Source organism: Anopheles ziemanni, chromosome 2, assembly GCF_943734765.1.
Source record: "Anopheles ziemanni chromosome 2, idAnoZiCoDA_A2_x.2, whole genome shotgun sequence".
Classification (NCBI taxonomy): Eukaryota; Metazoa; Arthropoda; class Insecta; order Diptera; family Culicidae; genus Anopheles; species Anopheles ziemanni.
Window position 1 is genome coordinate 70,860,011 of NC_080705.1, and position 19,423 is coordinate 70,879,433.

Consider the following 19,423-nt stretch of genomic DNA (forward strand, 5'->3'; position numbering starts at 1 on the left):
GAGTATGTGTTTGTGTGCACTTTTGCATGGGCCTCGCCGCCACCAGGATCCTGCGCAAAAGTAACGTTGTTTTTCACTGTAGTGGAAAAATGAAAAAACTCCAAGCGGATACTCCCAAAACCTGCCTGTTGTTGCAGGACTTCCATTTGCTTTTTGCGTGGCTCGGGGCCTTTGCTGCTTGATCGTTCGATATGTGTCCACGAGAGCTCACGGAGCAAATGGCTGAATGAGTTGGAAATGGCCAGAGTTGGTGCCATCCGAGCGCCAGGAAATCAAAGTGTCCGGTGATGGTAACCGGTCAGTTCCGTTAGGCTCTTCCTGTACCACCGGACGGCAGGTTGGCGGCCTTCATTCTTTGCCACCTAAAGGTCACAATTGTTTTCCCGAATTCACCTGCCACACCGGTCGTGATGTGAAAGGTTTTACTACATTTTCCGGTCATCGACGGGAGCGAATGAACTACGATGTTTTGATTTGCAAAACGAGCAAGAAAATCTTATATCGGTTTTCATCGGTTAGCTCTATAGGGGTTTGAAGTTTTAGAAAAACAAGAAATAAATGAATTTGAATTGAGCCTCTGAGAGACAAAAATATTACTTTTTCGATTGCCCTGTTGTTAATCTTTGCTCCCTTGCATTCATCGGTTTCCTTTTGAAATAGTTCGATTCATCCGACGGTAAAGTGAAAAGAAAGAAATTCACGAAGCGAAATCTGTGGTTCCGGTAAAACCATTCCAATTAAACAACGTTTTAGAAAACCATGAACATTTTTCATCCATCGGCAGATTGTGTGAAAAACGGTGAGAGTTATATGAAAAAAGTGCAATATAATTAAGCATGAAGTAAAACATTAAAGCAAGCCTTGAACAACTGCAAACAAATATCAAATCGACAAAAAAGGGTTCATAAACAACAAGAAAAGATCCGTTGGAGGGCAAAAACATACCAACAGAACTAAAGCGAAGCGGAAATCAAACAACACACCAGAGACCGGGTGCAATATAGTGCAGTGACGTGCAAGTGATATCGAAGCGACGGAAAAAGTGGCCGCTGTGGTGGCAGGTAGCTTCGCGGTTGGTGGTGTGTGTGGCGGTGGCGGTGTCGTCATCGGGCACGGCAGCGGCGCTGGTGGTACGGCGAGTGCCGGCGGTGGCGGGGAGAGCGCGGCCAAGATTCGACTGAAAGCTGGAAAACCACGGCCGGGCAGCGTTGAGGACGGTTGCAAAATTATGATCGATATCAAAAGCTCGCCCGATTATCTGAATCGGTCCTCCGGTGGATCATTCGGTAACTTTTCAATGTTATTTGCTGGTAATTATAATGCTATGTGAGCGCATGCAAATGCAAATGTATGATAGGCGATAAGAAGCGGGAAAGGTAGAATGCATCCCACGTTCGGTATGATGCTGTTCTTTATATTAGTTTCTTCTTAAAATACTTCACGATTAGCATCGATCGCAATTCGCAAACATCAGTCTATGTCAATTGAAACTTATATTGGGAATTTTGGGAAACTTATGGTTGGTGATCAAGCATCAGGATTTTGTTTACACATTCAAAATGAAAGTGATAAATTTATGATAAATATTTCCTCAGATTCATTCGATATCTCAAGACTTTCACGTGATAAAAGCTAACAAGAACTGTAGTTGTTTGTAACCTCAGATGAGACGTTTATCAATAGTTTTCCATATGTGTCGTAAACCTACAAATGATAAACCTAGATTAGACATCAATTTGTTATACGTACTCCGAATGAACATCGTTATAATCATAAGCATTTCGCGGATGAACGCTAATTGTTCAGGATTAGTTTTTGTACTCAAGTTCATTTAATAATTGCTATCATGCTAATATCATCTTGACGCACTGTACATTATTTTTGTTACCAACAGAAACCCACATTTCATGTGGTGAGAATAAACCCTTGTATGTTATAGATTTTAGGACAACACAAACTACGTGAAGCAACGGCTGTTCAATGCCATACTGAAAACATTTGTTTAAATAGATTGCTTCATAAATACTCATCTTGTATCTTGTTATTGTTTGTTTTTTTTTTCTTCTAGACTCGTCCTACAAGTCGTCATGGGGTTCACACAGCTCGACCCAGAGTCAAGGTAAGAACTGTTTGCTAGTTGTCCTACATACACCACACACCTTGTTGTTGTTACCTTCCCCCGGCTTGACTTTGAGGCTGGCCCTGGCACGTCTCGAACAGTCTACAGTTTACTTTTCAGTGGTTTTTTTTTTCTTCCCTCCCTTGAACAAATCTGACACTAACTGAAACCTCGATAACTTGCCGCCATCCTTCGGTGTGACGCAATTGTGCCCGAAGTGGCTGCAAAGTCAGTCAACCGAAAATTTCATTATCTCTCGCCTCGCTGTGTGGGTGTGCGAGCGATCCTTTGATTACTCCTGGGTGCGCACACAACGAAGGCCCGAGGCCTTCCGCCCAGGCACACAGAACCGCCACACAAATACGGGAACCAGATTCCAGAGCGCAACATGGCACAATCAGCGAATGTGATCCGGCTTCCCCGCTAACCTTTGCACTTCCACCGAGACCAAACTTCGGCCAACCCAAAACCCGAGTGGAGCCCGATGGGATGATGCACAATCAAAACTAAACTAATATCCAAAACAAATGTCACGCTCCCGTGCTTACCCCTCATCCCCCAGCTCATTGCTCTTTTCGCGGTGCGACGGGGAGCTGATTTGCGACGGGGAGCTGTCAAAGTTCAAAGCGCGGCCAGTTTTTTTCGTCGAGTGCCCATTCCGACGGCACCACGTTGAGATGAGCCCGCGGGGACGGCGAAAAGTGTCACCGACTGTGCGTGTCCTGCGGCTCTGTTGGGAGTTTGTTCTTTCGACAGGAAAGACGCCACAGGAAGAAGAGCCGAACGCTCTTCTCGGACAGCTTCGCTTCGTCACTTTGTCACGGTTAAATAATTTCGTATCTCGCCGCGAGCGAGATTCTTTCTCGCCCGGGAAACTTTCCGACGCCACTTTGAACACAAGAAAGAAAAACAATGGCTGCAGATGTGATAGCGTGAAGAAAATTGTGGTTGGAAGAGGACATGGATGATCATCCATTTAAAAAAGTAAAACAGTACATTATATGTTTTATCGAACGCCAATTTTGCTTAACGTTATTTCATTTTAAGTTATAAATGAAAGATCTTTATTTGATACATCGATTAACAAAAGGTTTTAATAATATCCTTTTCTATATAATTTTTTTTTCTCTCCAAGAATAAGTTCTATACAACGGTCTGTAATACCATTTTAAAAGATTTTTAGGATTCGACGGAAACAAACTATGGGAAATTCCAAAAATTCACAGCTGTTAAGTCAATTTGTGGCGTCATTAACGTCATTTGTTAGCTTAATTTGTATGAAATTATTTTTTTATAGTGACTTAATGAAAATGAAAATTCACGAAAAAAAACATTCGGGCCTGGTTAAATTAATTTTTGGAACAGGTCGAACAGAACAATCTGAAACGTTTTTCTTCAATCAAACTATGGATTTAAAAACAACTCTGTTTTTTAAAAGATTCAGTCGTTTTCGAGATATTTAAAACGAAAATTGCGTACTGGTCAAAAAGACCGCTATTTGTAAATTAGACCAAGAGGTGAAACAGTGAAAATAATATTCTCAAAATCCCCTTAAATTGATAATTCTGAACTAAATTGTAAGGTAGCCTTTTTTTATAATTTTAACCGACGATTAAATGGCGATTATAGCGCACTAAGTACTGTGAAAATAAGCGCGATGCAATGCTCAAGATGAAATGCTAAAAGCTTTTATTGGTGATTTCGAAAAATATGAACAACAACATCAACAATAAATCTCATATCCTCTTCGCTACTAAATTCAGACAGATTTTCGATTCTCTACCAAAGCAAATCAGAAATCTGTTGCTCCCACAAAGACCCATCCCTATTCTAATCGTTCATCCCTAATTGCTCTATAATTGATAATTTACGAAAACATCTCCTAATGCGCATCAAAACTCTGCAAGAACCAACCCTTCGATTCCTTCGTGGTCCACAGGCAGAACCACTCACGTACGGACACATCTCATCCAGTCCTAGCCACGGTTCGTTTCGCAGCTTCAAACGACATTCCGGATCAACCGCCCCCCGCAGGGAGGTTCAACCCTTCCACCCTACCATTCCTACCTTCCTCTCGGTTGATGGGGGGTGGTGTTACAAATTACACCCCGCGGCGTGTTTCGGGGCATGGCATTAAAATTAAACTTTCGCGCAAACGAACCCACCATCCCGAGGTGTGGTACGCAAGAAGGCAAGAAGTTTTCAGCGACAGAGAGAAAATACAACATCAAGTAACACAACAACTTCCCTCCGGCCGTTTTTGGGTCGGTGGTGCAAGCGAACCCAAACTAACTCGTGTGTGTGTGTGTGTGTGTGTGTGAGTTCGCCCGAGGCCACTAGCTGTTGGATGTCCTGATGTTTAGCAGCAGCGGCAGCAAGAACCAACAACCGGTCGGCTTCCCGTTTGGAAAATTCGATTTGAGTTTGATCAAAAAGTGGTTTGATGATTCGCACTGATTGTAAACAATAAAAGCGCGAACGTACACTGCCTCATCGGACTCGGATCGCCCGCGGGAAGAACTAACAGAGAGGGAGAGAGTGAGAGACCGTATCAAAAGAGGTGCCGATGTCCTTTTGACAGCCTGGCCGCGTGGCCGAAACACTTCCATCCGGGCTTTTCGAACGAGCATTCTTCGCCCCGGGGGGGCGCGTTCGTTAAGAGGATGGTTAGACGAGGCGATTGAATTGTCGCACGATTTGAAATTGCGTGAAGAAATGTTTTTCTTCCGCTCGTGTGATTTTGTCTGATTTGCGGATGATTGAGCGTCGTGCTGGAACCCGAAAAGGCCGAGGCGAAAAGTTGTTGATGCCGCTTGGCAACGGCGAGGTGGACGTCGATGGCATAACCGCACGGTTCGAGGTTTCGTAGGATCAACCCGTGCATGCGGAACGATTTGTGGTGTTCTAATGAATAGAGGGACGTGAAGTGTTGATAGGAAAAATCGGCACAATAATAGCTCGGGAGTTGGATGGCAACGAAAACATCTATTCTTTAAAGAGGGTATTTGTTTGAAACGGCTAGAGTCGGAGTACAGATAAGAATTCCTTACTAGCTCTATCCATCTGATATGATTGAAAAATCAACGAATTTGATAGACTTTGGGTTGATTAAACGTCTCTTCAGACATCCTTGAGACAGATAAGATTTCCGCCGTCTAATCGTCCCACAATGGGAAATAAAAGAACACATAAAACGACCATCGAACACACACTTTTCCCACCCAGCGCTTCAACGCAGCTTCGGTAGATGCGTTCCTAACCCTCGCCAGGCGATGGCCCCTGCAGTATTCAGTAGCCGATACCGGTCGCCTAGCACTGACTTCGACCCGTCCCGAAGGCAAACAAACCAACCATCAACCCACATGGTCGGGCGGTCGATGTCCAGGGATTTTTCCCGCCAGGGCCACCGGTTAATTCGGCTACGGCTTTTAATTATGTGCGATGTGTGTTTGCCAACTTTCCTACTTCATTATCGGTCGCTCTGTTTGCGCCCATTTCGCCGAAATTGGTGTTTATTGGCGGGGGGGAAGGTTCTCTGGCCAGGGTCAGGGAAAGACATATGACTCCGGTTGATAGACGGTGTGGGTCCGTTGGTGGAAAGTTGATCCTGTTTGCTTGACCAGAACATTAATGTGCTCTAGACGAGTTCCCGATTGCTTGGAAAAGTGCAAGTCGGGCTTCTCGTGAAAATGATGTTGAGTCATAAAAACCAAATCAAGGAGCGCTTCCAAGAAACCCGATTGGTATTTATTTGATAAAAAGAGCTTCTTTTCTTTTCAAATCAGCTCGTTATGCTCAATATCTTATGATTTATTCAAAGGATCAATCGATTCCGGCGTTTATTTGCCCAAATATCGAACGGTTGAACGGTTGTTGCAACAGTTGTAAATCTACTCTACAGTATCGAGAACGTAAAACAGAGAAAACGAACCAGCCTTTCCTTTTGTGGCCAGCGACATCAAAAGACCTACCAGAGATGCCAGAAATAAAGACCGTCGCACAGGTTCGTTAGGTTATGTTTCCGCTCCGGGGTTCGACATCCTGTTGGGTTCGGGTGATGCGATTTGAACATGGGCGCATGTGTGTGACAATCCGATAAAAAGAAAGACACGGAAAAGAATAAAGCCAGATTTTGGTAACAAATCTATGCAAACATGCCGCATGTTCCGTGTGCGTGCCTTTTGTACTTTCGATGCCACCACCTCCCTGCCTGCTTTAGAATCGAACCATCGGTTGTCCTTTTTTTCGTGTGTTGCTTCAATTCCTACGACCGGTCGACCCCTTTCCGGGATTAGGCGTATCCCTGCTTTCACGGGAGGGCTCGTTGGATTTGTAAAGCGGACCAAAATCACCCAGTCAAGAACGATCTTCCGGTAGGGTTTTATATTTTGCAGAAGAAATAATACACCTCCCAAAAAAAAGGCCAACAAAAGGATTCGGCAAATATCGCCCGACGAGAGACATATTTTGTGCACACGAACATATCTTTTCTGCACACAGCATTGACCTGCTGGTTTGTTTTTTGGGAGGTTTTCAGCTAGTTTTGTTTAAAAATCTCTCGATCAACTAACGAAAAATAAACATGTACGCTACAATCGTACTCACCCTCGATGATGAACTGGCCATTCTGGCAGTAGAAAAATAGCTAGTTTTACATTATCCTTGCGAATACTAATTGGAAATGCAAATAGACACATTTTTGGGCTAAAAAGAGGCGTTTGTGAAGGTTTGCTGCGTAGTTTGGAAGTAAAGAATTTTACTTTGCAGTTTAGGTTGTTTTCCCCCTCTGTGCAAGGATTTGCAATCAATCAAATCTGCTAAGTTTTGTTAAATAAGAAGATTTGTAACACACCTTAACTCTTGGGGGAAAATTTATACATTTGTATTTCGAAAGGTTGTAACTGCTTTCGGTAGGTTTTACTCTTCACTTTCAATCCATTGTAATTTAAAACCGTCGCACGAACACTCCTCCTGATTGTGCTGCCCCATTGAACCGGTAGCAACACTCCGGCTTCTGTCACAATATTTCGAAAGGACAATTGCGACCCAAATTTCCCTACACAACTCACATTAAAGCGTCTCAAGCAAGTGTGTCATAAACAGCCGCCTACTCGATTGTAACCATTGTCGGGAACGGGCCAAAAATAAATCGTATGCAAGATCCTTACCGGCCGATGAGGCTCCTCGTAAAACGCTCCCTTTTACAATCCCGTAAAAAGAATGTGTATAAACCTCGTTCGATGGCCCTTCATATCCCTTCCACGCCGACGAATGTCGCCAACGAAAGTCGTTCAAACGATCTCTTTCCACCCTTAATTGAATATATATTATTCGCTACGTTTCACGGACACCGCTTCCGAGACGCTCCCATTTGACGGCCACCGAAGAGGTGAAGGCAATTTTACACACACAAAAAAATGTCTCTCTACCACTCTGCCCGGAAAACCACTCAAAACGCACAAACACACTTCCGTCAAGTGATCCTCCATCCGTTGGTAACAAATGTATCGATGGACCGAATCCCGCTGGAGTGCTTTTCCTTTTTTTGGCCATGCACTTTTGATTTCCTCGACCAGAAAAAAACCTCCAAATGCAGCCACTCAGTAACCGCTCTCTAACTCTCTTCACGGGAGAAGGATTGTTCAAAACAATAGACGATCGTTACGCATTCCGTGCAGATGGAATTTAGATCCGCAACTATAACAATAAAATATATTTGTTTGTTTTTTTTTTTTTTGTAGACAAAAAGCCCGTTAGTTGTCGTCTGATGAAATAAAAGTAAAATTTAAAACACTAACCCCGTGCAAAAGGATTCGTTTCGTAGTCTCGCTGTGGGTCGGTGGATTCGAACGCTAATTACGCTTTGTGACAATTGATTCAACATGCATCGATTCAAATAGTTTACCCTTTTTTCGTCCCGTTTCTTCTTTTTCAAGGAAACTTTAAAGTGCCAGTAAAGAGTAGATAACTCAACCCTCAACGACTTATTGTTGCTTTACATGCACTTAAATTTTAATAAATTTAATTGCAAAAACAGAATCATAAAATGATGATACATATTTACGAAAACATATTACAAATTGTAGCGTCTTTTTTAACATGGGTTTACTTTTCCGGCATGTTTTGGCGATTGAAATTAATTTAACAGGAACTATCAACGATAAATTAACAAGAACACATCTATGAAAACAAATCTAAAGAAAATCTTCAATTCTATGTTCTGTAATACATATCATTAGTTCTAATTTGTTATAATTGCTAACCTATTTTAACATCCCTTTAATTTTAAGAATAAATGACGAACATTTTTAAGGAAACTCGATAGTGGGATCGAATTGAAGGAGACTAATTAAGAGTTTTAACGTTTAAGACTGCTTTCTCAATTAAACACAGTTGTAAGTGTTTATAATCATTGGTATGGGAATCATAAACTCTGTGATCATAAACACACGCGATTCCCGTTTCGAAGCGGTAAAGAAAATCCTGTCCACAATTCGATAAAACAATCGTCACCACCCTGTGACCGGAAAGGGTGAAAACTTTACGAACCCGAGAGGGTCACTTTTATGATCCCCCTGACGATGGTTGTTCCTTCCGAAAGTGGACATAAATTCAACCCCGACGCAAACAAACCCTTACAAATCCACAAATTTAATTCTTTGCGCAGAACCATGCAAGCAAAACGAGAAAAGGAAAAAAAAACCAACCGACAGCCTATGCGTTACTAAAATATGCAAATTATGCGACACTGCACCGCAATGAAAGCCAACGACAGAGCGACACTGTTAACTCATTAAATATGATTAAATAATTATCCTCCCTTTCTTTCCGGGCCCGGAACGATGACGCCAACGCAGCTTATTTCTGGCCGGCTGCATGCGTTTCATTTTTACCCGAGCCAAACCGAAAGGAGCTCGATCCGTGCACGGATGTGTGGCCGGAGGAGGAAGTTTTTTAAAATGTGGCGTTGTTGCTCACCCACTCGTGCCACTTCCGGTCCATGGTCAAGGAGGAGCAAACGACTGAGAGATTAATTATAATATTATGCACTTTCGAGAGTGCAGCTTCACATTCTCGGGAGGTTGGCAGGATGAGAAAGTGGTACAATTAGGTGCCTTTTCTCGCTACTCCAATCTCACACGAGTTCCAGGTCGTGTCCTCGTTTCCGGAGATCTGCAGCCAGTGGGCATCAGTTTTAAAATTGTGAAATTAGCTTGGAGCTTTTAAAAAATCCAATAAGAATCAAACCGGAGAATCAGAATCCCGACGACATAGCGAAGAAAAATGACGTACAAGCACACGTGCAAACGGAAGCCGGTGTAATTTAATTTTACGATTGTGAAAATGTCTATATTACTGTTTCGGTATACGCCCTTCGATAATGTTCGCTTTCCTTTCGGGTGGCGGTTTTATTGCGTCCCTGTTCCGATGAAGGTGCTTGGGGTTTGGCGACACGAAGAAAGCAGAAAATCAGGAACAGGAAGTTTACGAGTGCATGAGAGTGCGACTCTGGAACACCACGTTGGACCTATGGGTCCACCGTGTGGAGTCCGGATTTGAGCAAGTTCGGTGGAAGGACGTCTGATGACGTTGCCTGACTTCTTCGACCGGCACGGGGGGGGGGGGGGGGGGGGGGGGGGGTTCCACCTCACTGCCAGGGACAAAACTACTCTCACCACACTCCACCCAAAACCGGTCCAGAAGTCAAGTGGCATTAACTACCTCGACGTTCATATACCCTTTCAGAAAGCGTACGGTGTTTCCCTGTGACCTCCGGAAAAGCATGTCCTAGAGGAAAATAACAATTCGTACCTTAACGCACATACAATACACACACACATATGCATGCGACACTATAGCAAATAGCGACCCCGGGTGGGTGTTGGTCCACTTCGTCTCCGGTGGTGCGCGCCCTAACGACTTACGGAAGGAAGAGGGAAAGAAAAGTTGAGAAAATATTTAATAATAACTGGTTCCTGGTACATTCCGTCTCGCCGGTGCCAGCGGGAAGGAAAACTCCTTTCGGGGTCACGATTGTTTCTGCAAGTGGCCCCGGGTGGAAATTCTTGACTTGAAGTCGTGGTTACGACACCAAGCGGAGCGCAAGAAACCGGACTACCAAACGGGGGTTTTCTAAGTCGGAAAAGGGGCCGGAAATCAGCAGGAAATAGGGGAGTGGGGGGGGAGAATGAATAAAAAAAACCAGGTAAGAAAATAAGGAACGGAATCAGGCACCTCAGGTGAGAAGAAGAATGTTCCACTCATTTAACTATCGCAAGGAGTGCGATGGAGCGAGCGCGAACGGAACGGTTACTACCGGACGGAAATGGCGTGACTTGGCCGGATTTGGCAAAAGAAATAATAATCACGCGCGTAACGTCCGCTGTGTCCGCTGGTGGTGGTGCGAGTAGCGAATGGTGGGGTCTCTAGGATACACTTTGCTTCGATGGCGATTACTGGCAAAAGATGCACGATCGTATCGGGAAGGAACAGAGATAAGGAACTTACAGCCAAGCCGCGACGAACAGTCAAACTCCTACTTCCGGAAAAAATACCCCGGATGGGTCAGTTGAAGAAAAACTTCAGCACAAAACAACCCACGGGAGAAACGGAGTTCGATTGATCAGAAGAACAAACAAATATCAGGGATCGGTCAACAGCCGGGCACTGTGCGAAGTCGTTGTTGACAGTTCCGAATCTAATAAACGTTCTACCGGTTCTACTCGTCAGCTTAATGCTTCTTACCATGGTTTGGACTTAGTCCGACCAACCGTCCGACCAATCCCTCTGCCATAAATCTGGGAACAAAAACGACCCTTGCGTGGGAGTCCTCGACACCTTCTTTTATATTTCCCCAGAGTCCAGTTAGTCTGGCGGTTTGTTTATCTTCTTTTCTGTTTGACCAGTGTGATTCCCGATGGGAAGTGAACGACGCTGCTGGGAAGCAGTAATGGGGCTAGATTCTGCGATTGATTTCTTCGCACGGCTTCGGAAGTTCGAAGCCGGGGTGTGTTAGTTACGCTGTTCCACAGGCTGCCCTTTAAATCCCTTGGAATCGACGATAAGGTAAAAGACTTTAACTTAAAGCATTAAAACAATAAGAGAACCTATTTTCATAAGGCAATCCTTTGAGATCGTGTGTTCATAACTGTTATCCCATACTTAGACCCCGAAAAAATCATCGGTAAATCAAAAGTTTCAAAACGCATGAGAAGAAAGTTTGGGAACGAAACAAAACTGAAAAAAACAACTCGGGCACAATTTTTCCCATCCGTTAAAAGCGGAGTCTCTCCATCAAATTGTCGCAGAACAATGGTGCGCGTTGGAAATTGTTGTGAAACATTATCCATTGTTCCGTCCCGGGTTGCGGCCACGTGGACGTGCATGTAAATGCACAAAATGGGACACGCGCGGACGTGTGAATGTCAAACCATTTCGCAGACGTAGCACTCGGCCTATTGTTATTATCATTATTGCTATTGGTATGTATTTTATTTAATTTCACCGCCAACTTCCTGCGTCCGACATGCTGGGAGACGAGAAAAATCATAGTTGAATTGGGGAAGAGAAGCGGCACAATATAACAATGGACAAGAGCACTTCAACGGAGCTTCAAGAGTGCATTAAAAGTTGTTGGGCAATAATTATTGAAATACAGTCCACAGAAACACATTATCCTTTCGAAGCCAGAGCAAATGTGTTCAAGTGTAAGTGTACATTACGTAGAAGAACAGGGTTATTTTAAAATTGCGCTGCATCTGATTTCATTTACCGAGAAAATAGAAATCAATAGTCGACTTTACATAAAATAAAATGTATTTAAATTTTAAAACCAATTCTTTCGACCACTACAAAAATGTAAAGCAATTCGAACTAGTCAAATCGATTAGTAAATGTACACGATTTGTGAAAGTACGTCAGATATTAAATTAATCGATCAAAATCCGGGCGTAGACTAATATGAAAATAACATAATCGAGGACGACGATATTGGTAACATCTTTGGAAATTTTCTTTGGAATAATTATTAATTTAAATGTATTACACACTACACAGTGTTGTTTGTTGAACACTGATAATTTTGAAATTTTGCATCTTTTCGATTTTAAATTATTTTCTTGACAACAGAATTTTATCGATTCATCATGAGGTTTATGAGTGCAATCATCTAAAACCACTTGCTTAAACGGCTCCCCAGCTGTCCTAATCATTGAAATAAATGCTACATGTATCCTCTCATTATACCGAATTATATTGCTGGACACCAAAATGTGGTTCTCGTCCATTGCGGGCAATTTTGGGCTAAATTCCTTCACGTTAATATAGGCTGAGAAATACCATTCCTGATTGTACAAAACCTGGGCCTACACCCTCCAATGCAGTTCTTGTTGTTGCAGGAAAATACTGTTGCTCGAGGAACCGTACACTCTCAACTTGTCCTGTGTCTCGGAGGACAATTATAGTGCTCCAGTGTGACATTCATATGCACCATTCTTGTTTCCTCGAAAAATACGGCCTATGCATACGAAAGCCACAAAGGCTCTTTAGCAGGCGGACATTAAAATTCTATCTGTGAGTGTTGAGTTTTTTCCCCCTCCACCTTCCTTCTTCTACTCCTCCACAGTCCTACATCCGCCCACCACGGGTGCTCCACAAAATCCTACCAATTTTCCGGACCATTTTCGCAACCCCTCCCTCTCCGAACGCCGGCTCTACCGAGAGGAGGATCGACCGACATACCATTTTGAAAACTGTCGCCTGAATGTTAAAATGTGCACCTCCATTATGCTTCTATAATATTTTATACAATTCATGCAAACTGTTGCCCCGCATCTCGTACTCTACCGGTCGGCCTTCTCCTCCTGCCCGTGCTCCCGCTGGTGTTCTTCTATTGTTCTCTGGTGTTGCGAGTGCAACGATCTACATATTTTGTGCAGTCTCATTCTGCATTTGCGTTCGGATTTTTTTTTTTTTGTTATTTATTCATTTTTTATTTTACGTCATTTTGCTTCTTGACATTTTTTTTATGTTATTGAATTCATTTTTTACCATTGCGATGTATGTTTTTTCTTCTGTTCCACTTTCCATGCTTCCCTTTTTTTTTTTGCACTCCTACGGGGATCAATTTTTGCAACGAGAGCCCATTGTCCTGCCGCCATAGAAAATTGCTACATCGCGCATATACACGGCAGCACAGCGTAGTTATGCCGTTGCATTTCCATACGCCATGTGTGGGCACCTTTTTACTCTGCACATTTTTTTTCTCCCCCCGCTTCCACGTTGGAATACCCACCGCACATTTCCCACCCGATATTACTGCCGAGTCGCATTTATTATTATTATTTACATTTCGTTCGCGTCCAATCAGTTTTGCGTTTTCGCAATTAAAAAACGCTTCATACTGCACAATGCACGTCATCGGCGGTGGTAAGTGTTACGACACACCGGGTTGGTACCGGGAGCGTTGCGGTTCGCGGGACGTGGGTAGGATATTTAATTTCTCCCATTTCCATTGTCCACTGCCACGCGCGAAGTGTTTTAAATCATTTGCTGCAACAATGCGCATAACGCGGCGCATAAACTGGGTGCAGTTTTCTACCAAATTGATGCTCGCTGCAAAAACTATCATTATCGGTAGGAAAGGTAGTGACAGAAATGGGAAAAAATCCCATGTACATATAATCATCACATGCGGGTTTTTTAAATTAACTTTTTTTGAACGCTGCAATCGATTCATAATATCTGCGTTGCAGGTAATTTATTGATTTCGCTCAATATTAACACAAAAAGCTCAATTTTTACATCTATTTGTTTATTTTTTATTTTTCATGTGTTTCTTTTCTATGTTGAAATATGTTTGAGATATTTTTTACATTTTAAACCCTTCACTGACTTTCCTTTTTTATGTCTTTTATCGTTCCAGATCCATATCAGATGTTTGGTCCAACTAGCAGTAGGTTAGCGAGTTCAGGTAAGAAAAACATAATTTTGTTTGTTCTGCAATCGAATCCAACTGCATTTCTTAACGGAGGTTCTTCTACTGAAAATTGTGAAAATGTCTTTCCTTCTCGCACCTACACATCAAAGCCTTCGTACCTTCGTCGTGGTTCTGTTGACACGAATCGATTGTGAAGGTAACGGCGGCCCTTTCCGTCATCCGACCCACTCATAAAGCGAGAAGGAAGCGAAGAAAATCGATAATTTTGCATAGTCCAAGCCTGATGACCTTTCTTGGCTGCATACTTCCGGGGTTGATTCCGGGGCGAGCTTGCACGGCATATTGAGGACGATTTTTCCACACTTTCCCCGGGTGGAGGGCATTTTTTCCTTACAAAAAAAAACTATGAGAAAGAAAATTTCACTGAAAAAGAAAGCAAACGAGCGCACAACCAAGGAAAAATGCCGATCCACGGTCTGGCCCGGGCTGGCGTTTCGAAAGCAACAGCGCCCACCGGAGGAAATGGGCCTTCCGATAGGAACCCGAACTTGTACGGAAGCTTGGGCGGAAATGCCCGAGAAACGATGTTGTTGTTGATTAATTACTACTTCCTTTATGGGTTAGAAACACATTACCGGCGTGGCTGGGTCCCTCGGCCGGGCTTTAGTTTTGCTTTTCCGCGTGAATTTGAATGCCAAAACAGATTCTTCCGTAACTCTGTGGCCACGCTTTCCACCGTTCGGGTGCCGTTGGGTAGCATTTCCACGGATAGATTATTCATAAATGCCACCGTCCACCACGGGTCTCCACGCGTAAACACGGACCCACAACCCCACACACACACACACACACACACACAAACATACTTACACGCTGTCCTTTGTCACCTTGTCCGGTTCGTGAGGTGTTTCTATATTCACGAAACCCAAGCGAACATGAGCACCTTATGAACCGATTTCCTGCCTACCTTATTAGTTTTCCACTGTCCCACCCAAGACTCTCCCCTCCTCTCACCGGGCTTAAGCTCAAAAAACAAACCGACAAGAAAACAAAATACAGTTTCCCTCGCCCACGGCTAATGTCTTGGACGGAGGAAATCCGGACCGGCGGGGGTGGAGAAGAAAAAAAAGCAGGCTCGCAACGAAAGCAGCAAATTATTTGACATTAAAACGAAAAGTCATCAATTTGTCCCGCCTCGCACGGACAGGAACAGCGCGTTTTTCGGTCGCTTTCAACGCCACCCGAAAACGGGAAATTAGCATTACGAGCGACGCCCGTCCCCCCGACGGTTCTCTAGATAATTTATGCCATACCTGGGAAAAACTCAGGGGTCGAGTGTGGCGCCGAAGAAAGCGTGGACAAATGCCGCTGCCTGTCGACATGATTGGAAATGTCTTTTTATTGTTCATTGCAGTTTCAAATGGGACAGATGCAGATGATTATAATATTTTTATTCCTCGTCCATCTAAGCCATTTCTTGTAGCACCTCTATAGTAGTAAACCTGAATAAGTAGAAATATATAAAAGAAATAAATAAAGAAAAGTAAGACCGACAAACTTTTGTCTTTACTGACAATTTTAAATATTAAGAACTAAAAGAAATAATACAACGCGCTTGTTAATTGCAATAAAGTCAATCTTAGAAGTAAGATACTATAAAAAGACAGGTTACATTCACGTGTTTTAATATTAAGTCAATCGCTAAATTGCATTTTAATGTGCGTGCATGTGCTGAGCAATTTTTGCATATTTTTTATTGCTTGTGATTTCAGTTTAAAACGTTCAGTGATTTTTTTCGCTCCCAGTAATTTTATGATAAAGAAAAGCGATTGTTTTGTGTAGATAATGAAATTTATGAACATTTTGTCATCAGCAATGCATCGCAAATGCCTGCTTAGCTTTATGCTTTACAAGAGTTTCATGATATTTGAGATGAAAAAAAGTACGTCGTACAAGTAAAATCAACGTTTTCTTTCCATTTTTTTTTTGCTTTGATTAAATTCTTGTGAACGTGTAAAAAACATGCTATGAAAAGTCTAAAATGAAATTTGCACTGACTTGTTGGGAATATTTTTAAAGCACCCTCACCAAAGTGGAGATTATGTTTTTCCCATTTCCTTTCATTCAAACGCTGTTTTAAAAGGAAAAAACAAAAGCAAAATTGCTTTGCACCATTATGCGCCAATCGCACAATGTTTCCTTACACTACTGGCAATGGAGGAATTTGTATTCCAGTCCGCTCGGTACCTTTCTCCTCCTCCAATCAATCAATTCCCTAATCATCGATGGACGAACGCAAATCGTTCGCCAGAGCGTTTTTTTTCCCCCGTTTTCGCCCCTAATGGTCCTGCTAACTGCGCCGCATTACTGTAACCGGGTGTTTGGGTGTGAAAACACAACCGATTTGTTACACATTGCCCTCCCACACATGGGTTGGCCGGATGGTTCGGTTGGCGTTTAGCCTCTTGGTAAGCAAATTATACTTCTCCGTCTCCCGGTCCCGGTTATTACTATTTATCGAAGTCGCTATTGCTCCCCGCGGACGTGTCGAGCAAGGTTCGGCAAAGGAGAGAGAGTGAGGTGGTGGTGCAATCAAAACTATATTGTAACCAACACGTGTCAAAACGTCGTCACGGTTTGCTGGCGTATGACTTTCCCCGGCGCTTTCCCGCGCGTGCCGTTGTGCGTTTGTTTGATTGTTACTCCGCGCCGTGGCAATGGCCCCGGCTCGGGAAGAAAAGGAGTTCCTAAGTAAGGCTGCAATCGATGCATTTTCGGTTCCCCTGATCGGCATCGAGGTAATGGAACGGGTGCGACTTATTAATATGTTTCGTAAAACAATCGACCCACAATGAATCATGCAAAATTGGTTGAAAAGCGAGCAGTCCAACAAAAAAAGGGGGAAACATAGTTCAACGTGTTTCCGGGAGGGTCATTTGCCCTCTTTTTTGTTGTTTTTTTTACCTTCCCTCCCTTCTTTGCCCATTGGTATTGTAAATTGTTTGATTGAGATTTTTTAACACTCCGATCTAACCCTCCGATTGTTGGTCGGAAATTTGTTCCAACTCCTGGAAGAAAATAAACCAAAAAAAAGGGACATACACACAGCTCTTAGTCCGACCACCATTGGCCTTGAGGAACCCCACCCGGGCGGGTGTCAAAGAGTGGAGAGTGTCCGGGACATGTAATAAAAGCAAACGCACGGTGCCTGCTGACCCCGAAATGAAAAATCCAGCTGAACCCCCGGTGCACGACTCCACTATTTGCGCTGCAAATGGAATAGTAAACATAAAACCCAAGCCCCACACGTCCAGGGGGAAGGGGAGAGGCGTACCGTAACGGCGTTTCCAGCTTTTTCCAGGTCCGTTCTGGTTCGGGAAATCCCGACCGTACGCGCCGGACCGGAACCGACACCAAAGGCCCTCCAAAGGTATCTCTCCACCGAATCGAACTCCCGACACGCTTCGGAACGTGCAACCGTTGACCGGGACGTTCACGACGGAGTGGAAAAGGTGAAGCAAAACCACCCGAAAACGGACCACCCCGTCGCCTTGTCAGGAGCACTCGGCAGCCGAGGGGCACCACTACGAGTGTTTTCCCGTTCGTCCTTTTTATACAGGCTTTCGAGTGAACTCATGAAATATTCATCGGTTTTAAGGTTAAAGTCATGTCGCGATACCTACCTGGCGGCTCGACGAAGATACGGGCGGGGGGAACGTTTCACGCAGAGTGCGTGAAAAGGTGAGCTTACTTTGGCCCCGGGTAAGTGACTAACAACAACGACCTGACCACGGGAGGGCAAAGTTGAAAACAATTAAATGTGGCTTAAAGTCACTTGTCTCCAAAGTGCGTCTAGTTGAATGAAAAGGGAACGCTGGAAAGGGAAGAAAAAACACTGAAAAGAAGTGATGCAATTAAGGTTAGTTTCCGGGAAAATTGAAAAAGTTTCAAGCAAACTATAACTAAATTGAATAAATGTTATAATTCATAGATCAGATCAAATAGGACAATAAACAACGAAGAATCTAATCATAAATTTTATTGTTTTCTGATTTAAGAATTGAAGTTGCTAGATGAACTTAATTAAAACTAAAGTGATATGCTACATTATTTTGTCTATTGATCTTTTTTTTACAAAACTTAACTAAACTACTAAGCTATAAGGCAGCTATTCCACATAAACAAGTTAAATATTCCGGAAAATCACTTCTCGCAATTTACTCTTTCCTTATCGAGCCTGGTGTTTGAACAAGAATTGACTCAACTTTGCAGGATTCTATATCATACGATCTTATGCAGTATATTGGCGGAAGTCGTTGAAAAATAAAAACATTTACATTCAATCATCCTTAGCAATAATTGTTTTCAAACTTGACACATTTCAACTTGCCACACAATAGATATTCTGTAGAGTTTTGTTTGAGTATCTGTTTTTTGTTTTTGCAAGAGTGGTTCAACTACTTTTGAAACTTTTATATTTCGATCAGTTTTAAAAGCCTGAATGAAAAAATGAAAAGTACTAGAAGAACCAAAAGTTCCATTACAATTTTTACAATTATTTTTAAATATGTTCAAGGAATCTAGATGTTTTTTCCTCACGCGAATGCTTAGTATAAATAGTAAATGTAAAAAAGATGCATAGAACCGTATAGACATTATTCATTCTCATAGTTAAGCAAAAAGTATGGTAGAACTTTTAAAATTGAAGATGGACTAAGCAGTTATCATTAGGGTGCTTTTCACACCAACCCCCATCCGTTTTCCACCACTTCGACGCTTCGTTGAACTATTCATCCCCCAAAACGAAATAAACTAATATCATAAGTCACTCCCCCGTGCACACGATAATTATTGTCACAAAAACTTTCCCCAACCATCCAAGGGTGGGTTGCATATTGTTGTTGTTGTTGTTTTTTTTTATCATTTTGTCACAATTTCCCATTCTGTCTTCGACAGAACACTCTCCTCTGGGGCCATGCGCCTCTAGTTGGGCCCGTCGTCACTAATTAGCAGTTTTGCGTGCGATGATCATTCGTGTGGCTAATTAACCGGCTAAAACATTCGCGCACAGGCCTCCATCGTCCCGGATGTTGGCGGAATGAAATAGAGGGAAAAAAACGGGCGGCGCAAAAGCAGAAGCCGACGGAAGGCGTTCACAGTCACAAGCGGCGGAGTTGGAATGCATTTGGATTTGTTTTATTTATAAATGAAAAATTTAAAAAAACAACGCCACAAACCACGAAGGATGGTTCTGTACACCACACCAAAGTGGGCTTCAAAGAACCGCCGAAGGCAACCTCCTGGAAGCAGGCGATGGAACAAGGGAAAGTCACAGGCACTCGAAGGAAGGAAAACGTTGGTGCCGA

The 19,423-nt window shown here is 43.1% G+C and overlaps 1 protein-coding gene across 1 annotated transcript in view; it reads left to right on the forward strand.

Moving 5' to 3' along the window:
- Positions 1 to 19,423, forward strand: part of LOC131294231 (DNA-binding protein D-ETS-3-like) — a 59,891-nt gene that overhangs the window by 24,882 nt on the left and 15,586 nt on the right. Inside the window, exons 5-7 of the mRNA XM_058322275.1 lie at positions 2,069 to 2,119; positions 7,544 to 7,596; positions 14,039 to 14,090. Coding sequence (XP_058178258.1) covers positions 2,069 to 2,119; positions 7,544 to 7,596; positions 14,039 to 14,090 — 156 coding nt within the window. The remainder of the gene's footprint in view (positions 1 to 2,068; positions 2,120 to 7,543; positions 7,597 to 14,038; positions 14,091 to 19,423) is intronic.